Genomic DNA, 13,503 nt, shown 5'->3' with positions numbered 1-13,503 from the left:
GCCACTCAAGCTGGACTTCCACCCTGAATCCCAGAACGTCCCAATGTGGGGTCCAGGGACCCCCAGCGATCCTTGAGGGCGTTTTAGCTAAATGATTGATAATACGGATCCATTTACAGTCTAGATTGGGGTCCCAGAGATAAGAATTTGTGTCAAACAGGGGCCAGATGACAGACTGAAGGAGAAGAGAGGAAGGACATAGAGAAGTCTAGAGGCAAACACAGAGAGAGAAAATAAAATAGTGTGAGCTTTTTTCAAAGATAAACTAAGAGAATTGTATAGTGGAATCGCAGCATGGCTGAGTGCAATTAAAGAACTCTATGTGCATTTATTGAATAAGCCACACAGTCCGGTGGTGAGATCGTTACTAAGATCTTTAATGGCAACTCAGTGCCTAATCCATAAAACACAAGAGAGGTTCCCCCCACACCACCAAGGGAAGGTCTTGTTAAACTTCTTCGACCATGGTGTTGGAAATACATGCATAGAAATGTCTTTCCCCTTTTAAACTTGAAATGGATTGAACATCACGTACGCTTAGTAAAATACACAGTGCACAGTCAAATCATCGTGTTAATTTATCCATTTGTAACTCTGAGAGTGTACGGTACTTCATCATTCAGGGTTGTTGTTTTTGGGACATTTTGGAAACATTTTGCCTCTATGACATGCCCAAAATAGCATCATACTGTGTTACCGTTGATTTCCTTGAACTTGGTTACATTGTCTCCTCAGCTGTATATGAGCCATCATGTGAGGCCTACAAACATAAAGGCAAGACGTCAGGGCATTACTACGTCGACGTGGATGGCAGTGGACCAATCAAACCCCAACTTATCTACTGCAACATGACAAGTAAGTGACACGTGGACGCATGCACACGCACGAACACACACACACACACACACACACACACACACACACACACACACACACACACACACACACACACACACACACACACACACACACCACACCACACACTTACTTGCTCATGGTAGTCCATCGTATCCGATGATGACTTCTACTTCTTCTATTGGTGAGTTTTGGAGTGACTGTAAAGTCCAATGCCAGAACCACTTGGTCTATTGCAGTGAGGGCATATGAAGTCAGTGTTTGTTGTGGTCTTGGCTGCAGTGACCATCTTTCTCCCCTGGCGCTTCTTTTCTCTTGCTTTACTCCTCTCCTCTTCAAAGCGCTGGAGTCCATCATGGCAAAGTTGCCTCCATAAAGGACGTTCTGAGGCAGAGCTTTACAGCTGGGTAGTGCTGTTTTGAGCTGGTCCGTGTATCTTCGCTTTTGACCTCCTGCAGAGTGCTGGCCGTGATGTAACTGTCTGACCATACAGCAGTCGGTGATGAAGCCTGTCCTCTGGCATCCTGATCATCGCAGTTGGTGCTGAAGAAAAGTGGCCTCCATGCTCACATTCAGCGACTCAGTGACATTGATTCAGTGACGGGGGGAGTCCGTAGACTATTATTACATTATGTTCCAAAAACATTGGTGTGGTCATTTGACGGTACCAAGAAAGGCTCAGTCATAGCCCTCATTGTCAGCAGAAGTCTGAAATAATTTGTCCGAAACCTGAAACTGGAAGCTCCATCACAATTCTCTCCTCCTCTCTCTCTATCTCTGAAACCTCCACCCTGTTTCCCCTCATCATTTGGCATCATTAACATTTGCATAATTGCGAATTATGATTACAGTATCATTTGTTTCCCATGATCTCACTCAAATGCACTCTCTCTGATGTTACAGATGAAAAGACATGGATGGTCATCCAGCATAACAACACGGAGCTGACGAGAATACGAGCGTTCCCCGGGAGAAGTCAGCATGCAGCCCACTTTGACTACTCATCTGAGGAGGAGCAGCTGGCAGCCATCATCAGCCAATCAGAGCACTGTGAACAGGAACTGTCCTACCACTGCAGGAAGTCCCGCCTCCTCAACACACCAGGTAGTTTGTTATTCTACTTTCTAGTGCAAACTTATTTTCTTTTACTTTACCAACTTTTCTCTAACAAACTATTTGTTCCATTCTTTGTTGTAGTCTCCAGAGGGAAGGATGCAGACTTATAGGTTTACAGTCCAAACAGGAATTACTTTATTTATTTGCAGAATAACAGTTCAACTTAACAAACACTGAAAATGGGACACCGACAGACTTTGGATAAATCGTTTTCATCTTGGCCTCTTGGGCTCATGGACTGTACAAAAGAGAAGACATCATAGACATATGCAGTTGATTCTTGATTAAAACCTATATTCTTCGTTGATCTAGGTGTATACTGGTCCCCCAGGAATGTGTACTTTGTCCCCTCCTTTCCCCCTCTACACTAGGGCATTCACGAATAGTGATTTTTAGAATTCGAATTATTCGACCTCAAAGTATTCGAATATTCGGAATTCGACGGGTATTTTTGTAATCTAATAAATCATTAAAACGCTCCTTTGCGAGCCTTAAAAACAACCAGCAATTAACGGGTTAACCTCTGTTCGTGAAATAACAGCCATCGATTGGCTGTGAGAGGTTTTCACTGGTGGATGCAGAACTCAAGCAGCAGAGAGAGAACGGACCCTTTGGAACAGACCTACAATGCACAATGCGTCGCGGATAGACGCGTTGTGAGCTTGTACATCTGCTATTTTTGACACGCTGCACTGTCTTACGACTGAACATAGCATAAACATGCTGATGAAACTTGCGACGAAAAACGAGTTCATTTTACTAGGAAAACTCCGAAAATAACTGTTCAAGCCTATCCTATCTATCTTCAACAACCACATTTATACTGTCCATCCTTGTTCGTTACAAGCAGTGTTGTAGGCTATTGTGAATTGTTTAGCCTCGGGATCCAGGCATTATAGTGATTGTTTGATGGGATGAACGCTATGTTAATGACTTCACACGCATGTCGTTGACACCTCCGCTACTTAGCAGGCCATTAATATGTACCGAGACTCATTCCAATGTTAATGAAGGCTGGTGTGACTCGAGTCTCGACCAGTACAACAGACAAGGCTAAGATGGGTTATGATTACATTACATCACATGCTATAGTATAGAAGTATACAGTATGTAACACAAGCTTTACAAGATCATCAATTCCACTCCAATCCGTGTCGCGAAACTCTCGACCCGTTATCATAAATAAAACGGCGGACGCTTGTACCTTTATGGTTTAAAGAGGAGATACATTTGAATATGAAGCATGACATCAACATGGTTGCGGTGAAGCGCGGTCCGAAAGAGCTACTGTAAAGAGAAGGGTGTCCTCTAAACTGGATATACTCGGCAAGAGGAATGTAACTCAGCAGCAATAAAGTAAAGTAGCCTAAAGAATTACACACTTTTGTCAGCAACGAGCAGAGCTTGCTTGTTCTGGAGAGCCCCTCCCCTCCCCTCCTACACTGAGTGACTGTCATCTATAGTGACGGGCCAGCAGTGTATGTCGGCAGTCGGCACATCAATCACATAAGCTAGCCACTACAGTGTGGTTGGATTTGACAACAATCAAACATGAATGGATTAGGAGAAATACTAACACCAGAGCTCACAGCTGCATGTCTACTGTAGAAATATTGTTTGTCACGAAAAAAAAACAAAAAAAAAACAAAAATAATATTAACACCTTCTAAGCCACGGGGAGCCCCTTAATGTTAAAACCGTACTATATCGCACATCCCCCCAGGGACTCTCAGCCACGTCGTACATTCCCGGACTTTGTCTTTAAAACCGGAATAAAAGCTTTTGATCCGAAAATCGGCGATCGTCTAACCTTCCCTAGTCACCACTCGTGCACTGATAGCTCATGCAGACCGTGCATGAAGCAGAGGTGACGTCAGCGCATCTCCTTCTCCAAGGCTACTCCCAGCCATCCGTTTGCTGTCTGCACACTCAAGCTCCTACAGCAGCCATGCTTGGGGCTATGCTAGCGAAACTTTTCAGTTCTGTTCTTCAGTCCACATGGACTATTTGCGGGGACATTTACGTGAAAGGATCGCGCACGCGAAACGCACGGGGACATCGACGATCGGCCAAAACCCCCATTCTATCCCAACGGAAATCGAGAAAATCATGGTGAGTTACTGGCCTGGGAAAAAAAAAAAAAGAAAAAACAGCGGCGCTGTTCAAGATGGAGGGGCTGCGGGGTCATGTTTATAAACATAATATTATGTCTCAGATCACAATACAATAATAGAAATGTCACGGCTAATCTACCAACCACCATTCTATTTCGGACGTCAAGGTGTTAAAATTTATTTCGGTGATTTTTCGAATAGTGTTTATAGTAATCGAATAGTGTTTTGATATTCGAATATTCGAATATTCGGTGAATGCCCTACAAATCTCTTCACCAAAAATAGATAATCTAGTTCCACAATGTTTGCCAATTTCTGCTGAATTTTCCCCTATACCCAGAATCTGGTTCATGTGGTTAACTCCAGGTACCTCATTACCCCAAGTGCGTCACTCTCAGCATCTCTTTCTGCCTTCCTCTCTTCATCTGATTTCCACAAAGAAACAGCAGGGTTACAGTGCTGAACCTGGTCCCCGACCTAGAGGCTGAAACAGGTCAAGTGAAGAGCAACGAGACAGCCTACAATACATGGTTTGTGTTGAAACCCTGGCAGGCCAGCCAGGAGATCGATGGACGTCATCAGACAGGCAGTGGCTGCAGTGAAAGGGAGGAACAAGCGGAGAAGGGAAGAAAAGGAGAGAGAAAGTCCTGTGTTCTAAGTGCTGACCACAGCAGACCTTCCCAATGAGCTGTCACTCATCTTGTGACACGGTCTTCTTACTCTGTTATTGTTGTGAAACGTGTCTCTTTTCTATCGTGGGTCTCTTTGTCAGCTAAAATGCTGCAGTTGGCAAACATCTTGTTCTGTCTACAGTACTAGTGTAACAAAGCGTCGTTGTCGGGCAGAAACCTCGTATCTCCAAGTTTCACATTTGTATGTTTTTTTGGGAAGTAAAGCCCTGCTTCATCATATAAGGCCGTCGCACAAAAGTAGTGAAAACAGCAGATCTACAAGCACACAACGCCTCGCGGTGCGAGGCGTTGTGTGCTTGTAGATCGGCTATTTTCACTAGTTTAGTTCATTTTTCTAAATAATAAAAACGAATGGTTCCGGACATACAAGGTTTCCACCCGACAACGACGAAAGGCAAAAGGAAGGGGTCAGTGGAAGGATGGTTGCACAAAGCTCAAACTCAAGTCATACAAGAGCTGCTGGCCCCCACTGACAATAGCCGGGGCCTTTTATGTTGAGAACAAAACAAAAACAAAACTAATCTTGCAGATACAAAATAATACTGGATCCCAATGGAACTACATGCCTTACTCATTGCAAGCCAAGGCCGGCCCCTAACTAGGCTGGGCCACTATCCGGCTTACTAGTTAAAACAAAAGTCACTGCTTCACAAAGTGTGCTGCTTCCCAGCTGTCCTTCTTTGGTGGTGAGGTGTCTCCCAAAAAGCCCTTTCTTCCATATAGCTGTCACACAAAACTGAGGGTAGCCAGCTGTGCATACTGTAGCTCTTGAGAATTCTGAGCTACAGTAACGAGCTCACCGGGCGACAGTGTGTGTGGGGCTGTACATTGAACCAACAAGCTGGAATGTAGCACAATTTTGCTTGTGTAATTTCTAACTAACCTTCATTTTTGGACATATTAAACTGGACTAATTGCAGTAACTTTGCTGCATGTTATGTTGTTGAATCTCTTCAACTTTTGCTAATGGTGCGTGTGCGTGTGTGTGCGTGTGTGTGTGTGTGTGTGTGTGTGTGTGCGTCACTCAGAGGGCTCTCCATTCAGCTGGTGGGTGGGAGGTCCAGGTGGAGGGCAGGTCCAGACGTATTGGGCCGGGGCGTTACCAGGCAGCCAGCAGTGTGCGTGTGCCCTGCAACACAACTGTCTGGACAACAAACACTACTGCAACTGTGACGCTGACCACGAGCACTGGTACGGATCCTTATTAACGTGTAGACTTGGCAATTTACAAATAAAATATCAATCAATGGATCGATTTTCTTTTTGTTTATAATTACTTGTGCCAGCAGAGTGTGCAAGTACTGCGTTCGGGTGTGTACCCTGAGTGGGTACCCTTTCCTGTCCAATGCTATAGGATAGTTCTTCTTATACTCTACAGTCTACAGGGCTAATGTTAAGAATCTGACCTGAATGTACACAAAAACAAGATCACACCACTACTACAGTCCATGGTACAGAAAAGAAAAGATTTTCTGGGATTTCCCGATTGGTAAAAGTGTGTGTGATGACAGTCATGCAATTACACCTAAGTTTAATTGTACTTTGCAACGTCTCTGTTTACTCTCAACCTCCCGGTGGAGCATAAACTACAAATGGAGCTATTTTTACATAGCCTGTTTGTTTGGAATGCTAGTTAGCAGTGCTCACTGTTTCAACAGACAACTGACTCTGACTGGAGCTATACACCACTGGTCCAAATTATGTTTGTAATAATCCGCTGCGAGGGTGAGATTCCTGCGGCTGTAGGCCACTGTTTACCAAACAGTGGGTCGGGACCCATTTGTGGGTCACAGACACATTTTTATGGGTCCCTGAATTTTTGGTTTCCTACATTAAAAAAAAAACATTTTTATTAATTATTTGTTCAGTAATTTAATGAAGAAATAAAATAAAAATCGTAGAATTACATTCGAAAACAGATTATAAAGAAGTAGTGAAAATAGCCGATCTACATGCTTCGCACCGTGTTGTTCAACTATTTTCTTTAGTTTGGGTCGCGGGCAAACGTCTAATCTCTCTTTTGGGTCTGGACCTGAAACTGCTGCAGGCCATACAGTGGTTCCGGTGATGCTGTGCCAGAATCGTCTCTATCAGCCGTTCGAAGGTGGTGTGGGTGTTGCAGAGACCAAAGTGCATGATTCGAAACTGGCACAGTTCTTGGGAAAAGTGCTCTTGGGCCAAGCCTCGGGGATACTGTGGCGGTCCAGTGAACTGAGCAAATGGGAGCCCATGATGTGTTCGATCACATTTTAAATGCGGGGCAGCAGGTATGAGTCCTTGTGGGTCACCGCGTTCAGCTGCCGATAATCCACACAGAACTGCCTGCTGCTGTCCTTTTCTTCACCAGAACGAATGGGGTGCTCTAAGGGGCTGGCTTGGCTGATGTGCTGGTCTCTCCATCTGCTGATGTGAAAATGATAGCATACGTTGTGCCTGAGGCTAAATGTTGGCTCTTTCCCATTAGTGATGCTGGAGGGCTGTAGTCTCTGAGCCCAGATAAGAAGAGGTCCTTGTACATCCACTGTAGCTCGCCCCAACAATCCAGTAGGTCCAAAACCCGATGATGCATGTATCTTGGATGTCAGTCAGCCGGCACATGTTGTGCAAGCTCTTATTGGCCACAGCTATCTGGAGGGTCGATTAGATGGACATGTTTCCTCTCATCGGGGCCCGCTCTATGCTCACATGCTCACAACTCAAATTGGTCTTGTTATCGGTGACCATGACCGACCTGAAAACAGGGAGTCATGGGTGTTGGCCTGATTCCCTGGTCGGACCAGGAAGAGAGAAGCTCTTATGTCAATGAGGGCTTGGCACCGAACGCCATTGAGGTCACAGTTTATGTACTGTATAGCCCTTAAAGTAAAAGTCTGGAATTCAAAATGTACTTGAGTAAAAGTACAAAAGTATTGGCATCAAAATGTACTTAAAGTACCAAAAGTAAAAGTACCAAATGTTTGAAAATAGCAGATCTACAAGCTCACAAAACGTCACGATGCCACACGTTGTGAGCTTATAGATCGGCTATTTTCAAATAGCCACAGTATAAAATAGGGCTAAAGTGGTTTATGTATGTTTTATAATATTATAATTTATATCAGCAAAGTAACTAGTAACTACATTTCAAATACTGTAAATGTAGTGTAGTAAAAGTACAATATTTGGATCCGAGATGTAGTGGAGTAGAAGTAAAAGTGTTGGAAATTAGAAATACTCAAGTAAAGTACAAATACCTCAAAATTGTACTTAGTTACTTTACACCACTGATATTAGCCTTTCAGCTTGGCCTATCTGACCGATCCTGTGCTCAGAGGGAGGGGAGGTCAGATTATTGGACTGCAGTTCCCTCACTGTGCATTTGGGTCTGCTCCAGTAGACGGGATGTGGACTTGCTTCTGCTCGTTCTGTGCATGCCTGCTCCCAGAGATGGTCGCGGTAGAGTCTCTGCATAGAAGCCTGCAGGACTAATTCTTCTGGGGCTCTCCTTTTTCATCTCCTGCGGTATATGTCACTACCATCACCCTGTGGTAATAAGTTATATAACCCAAAACAACATAACTCAATCATGATAATCATCTAAAAGACACCTGCAACAAATAAGATCATTAATAAGAAAATAAACAATAAGTGTATGTGTTTGCACCAATGCCTGCAAATGAGATTGTAGATTGGCTATTATCCGGGTCCCTAGCACAAAATCCTTTCAAACAGCGGTCCGTGGCCAAATTCATATAAATTTGGGGGAGCTTGACATGAAATGTTTGAGAACCGCTGCATTGGCACACCCCCGGGATGCTACAGTATTTAGGCATACATTACACACATTCACTGGGCTGTTGCCAATTTCATTGCTGACTCCACAGACAAACCCCTTTCCTGCTGTCATCTCCCTGTCCAAACTGTGCTATTTCTACTCACCAGAGCTTCTGCTGCCCATCAAAATTTAATCAGATGCTGTACTGTATATATTCACTATATACCGGCGTATACAGTCCTGGGATAACTTTAAGATGGGCAACAAGGCTGACAGACTTTAAACAACAGTAGTGGGTAGAACTGTAGCAGTACAATCATCACAATCACTTGGATTTGTCATTTTAAACTCATCATTCCTATCCCTTTCTTCAGGACTAATGACAGGGGTTTGCTAACCCATAAGGAGAGTCTCCCGGTCTGGTCTCTGGTGCTGGGGGACATCCACAGACCAGAGTCAGAGGCTGCCTACAGGGTGGGACCACTCCGCTGCCATGGGGACAGTAAGTCCTAATTCCACTTGTCCTGTATGAACTTGATTCTGACATCATGTGAATGTTGATTCCTAGTATAGTGTATACGCTAGGGCAGGGGTGGGCAACTTTGATGATGGAGAGGGCCACTACATTTTCACACTCACTCCAGAGGGCCACAATGCACATACATAGCAAAAATAGCCGATCTACAAGCTCAAAACGCGTCACAGTGTGACGCGTTTTGAGCTTGTAGATCTGCAATTTTTGCTATTTTTTTATTGGAATCCTGAAAATAACTTTTTTTTTCCTTCTTTTGTTTTTAAATTTCAAATACATTTATATGTTCTTATGTTAACTTTATGAACTTAAATACAAATACATTGGACATACAAAATAGTAAATACAATAACATTTTAATACAAGTCATTTAGCTACTAATATAGACTGAAGTAGCTTAATTAAAGTGGGTCATTTTTCCATGTTTGGAATAGTAACAGCTGAAATCAATAATATATGAGTACTCCAATATCAACCTGCGGGCCGCAATAAGTGAAGGTGGGGGCCGCATGTGGCAACTGGCGGCCCGGGGGCCGCCAGTTCAGTATTCAGTATTCGAATTATTTGACCTCAAAGTAATCGAATAGTCGAATATTCGACAGGACTGGCAAAACTGTCAAATATCAAAAACTGTCAAACTGTCAAAATAGCAGATCTACATGCTCACAACGCCTCGCAAAAGCGAGGCGTTGTGAGCATGCAGATCTACATGCTCACAACGCCTCGCAAAAGCGAGGCGTTGTGAGCATGTAGATCTGCTATTTTCACAATATTTATCTGTGGAACCAAGTCACATTAAATGTAATACCTACAATTCCAAGTGCTTGTCAGGGTGGGGGTCCCCAGTTCAAATATGTTTATTTTGGGGGTCACAGGCTAAAAAGGTTTGAGAACCCCTGGTATAGAGGGCAAATTCATCCACCAGGGGCATTGACAACTCATTCTTATGACTTCCGATCTAGCCAAGCTTTATAAACTAAATCGTTTTTAAAGAGAAAACAATAATACTTTGGTGAACAACGTCGAATAGTGACTTGGATATTCGAATATTTGAATATTTGGTGAATGCCCTAGTATACGCTCCCCTTGGCCTTGCATTGCACTGGCATTAATTCAACTGAAAACATTATACTTTATAGTAATAATAGCCGACTGACAATTCTCCCGAAATGAGCCTGAGACAGAGAATCCCAGGATAAGGAAATCACATTTTAGGATTTTACTAAATGTATTTATTGTAATTTATTTACAGGTTGTTTCAAATTGTGTACAGGCAACACAGTGCATTTACCTTGCAAAACCTTTTCCGATTGGTACTTGTATCCAGGGAAACATAACACCTCACATTGTGCTATGGACCAGATTGCTCTATCAATCATTATTGCACTGTGTAGAGCGACCACAGCTAATTCCTGACCTCACTTTTATTTGTGAGACATTGTAATGAGTGCCCGATATCCACCTTATTTACCTAGCCTGTAACCTAGAAACAGTCGCTGCCAGCTGTTGCAAAATACGTTTTATTTGCTTTGTAGTCATTAACATTAATAATGAATCTGTGGTATAATCATGATAATACACTTGAGGTATATCATGTGATATTTGCGCTGGTGTGCCATCTCACATTCTTTTTTGAATAATATGTTTATTAAATTTTTAGACATACATTATATAGACAATAACAACACTATACAAGAAAATGAAAGAGACAAACAAACTGGAACAACAAAAACAAAAGAATAATAATCATAAGCTCAGGCAATAACATGTAGAAGTGAAAAATGTATACTTGATGAGCGAAGCAATCAATCCCCAGCCCCCCCACGACCCCCTCAGAATGGAGAGGGCAGACGCCCGACCCAAATCGGAACTAGATACACTGAGCACAGTTCAGCATCAGTCGGGAAACTTCAAGAAAAGTAAAACAGCGACAGATAAAAGTCAAGGCCGACAGGGGAACCCTTTAAGCACAGCAGCAGATAGCGTGGGCCCGATGAATCTTAAGTAGGGGTCCCAGATTTTATAAAAGGCGTCTATCTTAGAGTGTAACATACATGTTATGTATTCACAAGGAATACAATCCATTATAATATTGTGCCATGATTTTTTGGAAGGAGCAACATCCTTGATCCAAAATAGGAGAATATTCTTCCTGGCAGCAAATGTTAACACATTGAATAGCCTCTTATGATTGGCATTGACAATATGACCATCTGGGAGACCAAGTACAAGACACAAGGGGTTTGGTTCTATGGGGACACAGAAAATGGTTGACAGTTCTGTTACGACATCAGACCAATAGTTCTGGAGCTTCACACATGACCAGAGACAATGAACGTAATTACCGATTTCTGTTTTGCATTTGAGGCAAAGTGGGGACACACTAGGATCCATTTTGTTTTTAAGGACAGAAGTTATATGTATACGATGTAATATGCGGTACTGTATGGATTTAGTCCGATTGCAGACAGAAATCTCTTTTGCATACGTCCACATTTCATTCCAATCAGCATTATCGATAGGGATGTTGAAATCCTTCTCCCATAACTGTTTGACAGCATGGGAGTTTGTGGAGGAATTTGAATTCAGTACTTGGTAGAAAGCCATCTCACATTCTTGTGTATCATTGCTTAAATAAACAATGCAAAAGATCATTTTGTGACTTCCTGCTACCATTACAGCCATGTAATGTTTATTGTTTTGTAATCTGTTTAATAATCTAGGTGGCACCCTTCAATGTAGCCTGTTTTAAAGTAAACTTAACTGTAAGAGCTGGCTATTTTTTTGAGGAACATATGGCCCCTGTAAGATAAAAACAAATGCCATCAGGGAAACATATCCTGTTGTGCATATATTTTGCAACACAATGTATTTTTCAGGGATCTTATTCTCTGAAATCAACTAAATAATTAAAAGTACAAAAAAAGATAATATTAAAAATGCATGATACATTATTAAAATAGCAAAGAAAACATAATTATCAGTAGGCTGATTACTTTTAGAGTGTACAATCTAGAACGTAGCTCACTGTGAAAGGATGAATGTGAATGGGTATACTCTTCAAATGCCTTTTCGATCGAGTTAGAAAATAAAAGCCATTGTTCACATATAAGAATTGAAATGCTTTTTGTTTTGTTTTTAAATAAGGAAGCATGGTTATTGAGCTTTGAAAACGTAACCCTGATTTATAGCTCTCAGTGCACTAGCTTTCTTAAATACTGTTAAAGTTGCCATGAATGGGTACGGTTTCAGGATTTCTATTAAGAAGGGTAATGTGGTGTGGAATGGTTAACATGAAAGATTCGAGGGCATTAAAGCTGCATACAGTCGGCACGTTTTATGTCCGTTGTCTCACTCTTCTAATAGAGAGAGAGATATGCTGTGATAGCTGAACTACAATAAAGAAAAGTTGGGAGACAACCACCAACCACAGCTTTTTTCTCTTTTTTGGGGGCCACATACAAGGTTTCCACCCGACAGCAACGATATGTAAAGTATTTGTCATCGGTCCTGTCACTCTGCTGGTTCATGAAGTCTTGGGGTTACAACCACATGCAGGATAATTACCATTACAGCGTCTGTAAAAAAAAAATAGTAGTTTAATAGAATACGATAGTGGAAAAAGTCTAAGAAACTAGGTTTTTCATCCTTTCATTTATTCAACATAATTGCAGCACCCTTGGATATCTAGGTAAATAAATAAATGCTCTGCAGGATGAATCACCCTAAATGGGAGAACATAGCTTGAATAATGCCTTTGTTGTTAGCTAATTAGCTGAACAGTTGGCTCATTTGTTGGCTACATAATTTTCATTAAAAGGCTGCTATAATGAGGTTTCCTTTGTTTCCATGCAGAGAACTTCTGGAATGCAGCGTTTTTCGACAAGGAGACCTCATACCTCCATTTCCCCACATTTCATGGAGAGCTGAGTGCCGATATCTCCTTCTTGTTTAAAACCACAGCCTCCTCTGGCGTTTTCTTGGAAAATCTGGGTATCAAGGACTTCATCCGGATTGAACTCAACTGTAAGTAAAATCTAGATGACATGATTTGAGACTCCAATTTGATGGACTCTGTCCAGATCCCTGCCCTTTCTTGTCTAAACCTGAATGTCATACAGATTTTCCACATACTACTGTACATACTACTACGCTACTGAGGCCCTTTTCTTCCTCTGTTTCTCTCACATGCACACAAACATGCTACTTAAACACTCCACTTTGCTGTCCTTGAGAGTGAATGGTCTGTATTTGTATGACACCTTTATCTAAAGCCCTTTCAACCCACCCACCCACCCATCCACCCATTCACACATCCACACACAGAGGCAACCATGTGAGACAACAACCTGCTCATCGAGAGCAGTTAGGCGTGCAGTGCTCAAGGACACTTTGACCCAAAGTACATTGGAAGAATGTTACTAGCTGAGCAGTGCAGTT

General features: G+C 42.3%; 1 protein-coding gene across 1 annotated transcript in view; it reads left to right on the top strand.

The window, feature by feature from the left end:
* Positions 1-13,503, top strand: part of LOC308286435 (contactin-associated protein-like 4) — a gene marked incomplete at both ends in the record, with an annotated part of 145,620 nt that overhangs the window by 102,190 nt on the left and 29,927 nt on the right. The window contains 5 exons of the mRNA XM_080727455.1: positions 736-855; positions 1,759-1,959; positions 5,806-5,968; positions 8,906-9,033; positions 12,919-13,089. Of these exons, the coding sequence (XP_080583581.1) occupies positions 736-855; positions 1,759-1,959; positions 5,806-5,968; positions 8,906-9,033; positions 12,919-13,089 (783 nt within the window). The remainder of the gene's footprint in view (positions 1-735; positions 856-1,758; positions 1,960-5,805; positions 5,969-8,905; positions 9,034-12,918; positions 13,090-13,503) is intronic.

Source organism: Nannobrachium achirus (assembly GCF_963921795.1).
Source record: "Nannobrachium achirus genome assembly, chromosome: 1".
NCBI lineage: Eukaryota > Metazoa > Chordata > Actinopteri > Myctophiformes > Myctophidae > Nannobrachium > Nannobrachium achirus.
The sequence above is the reverse complement of the archived record's forward strand: the minus strand, read 5'-3'. Positions and strand labels throughout refer to the sequence as shown.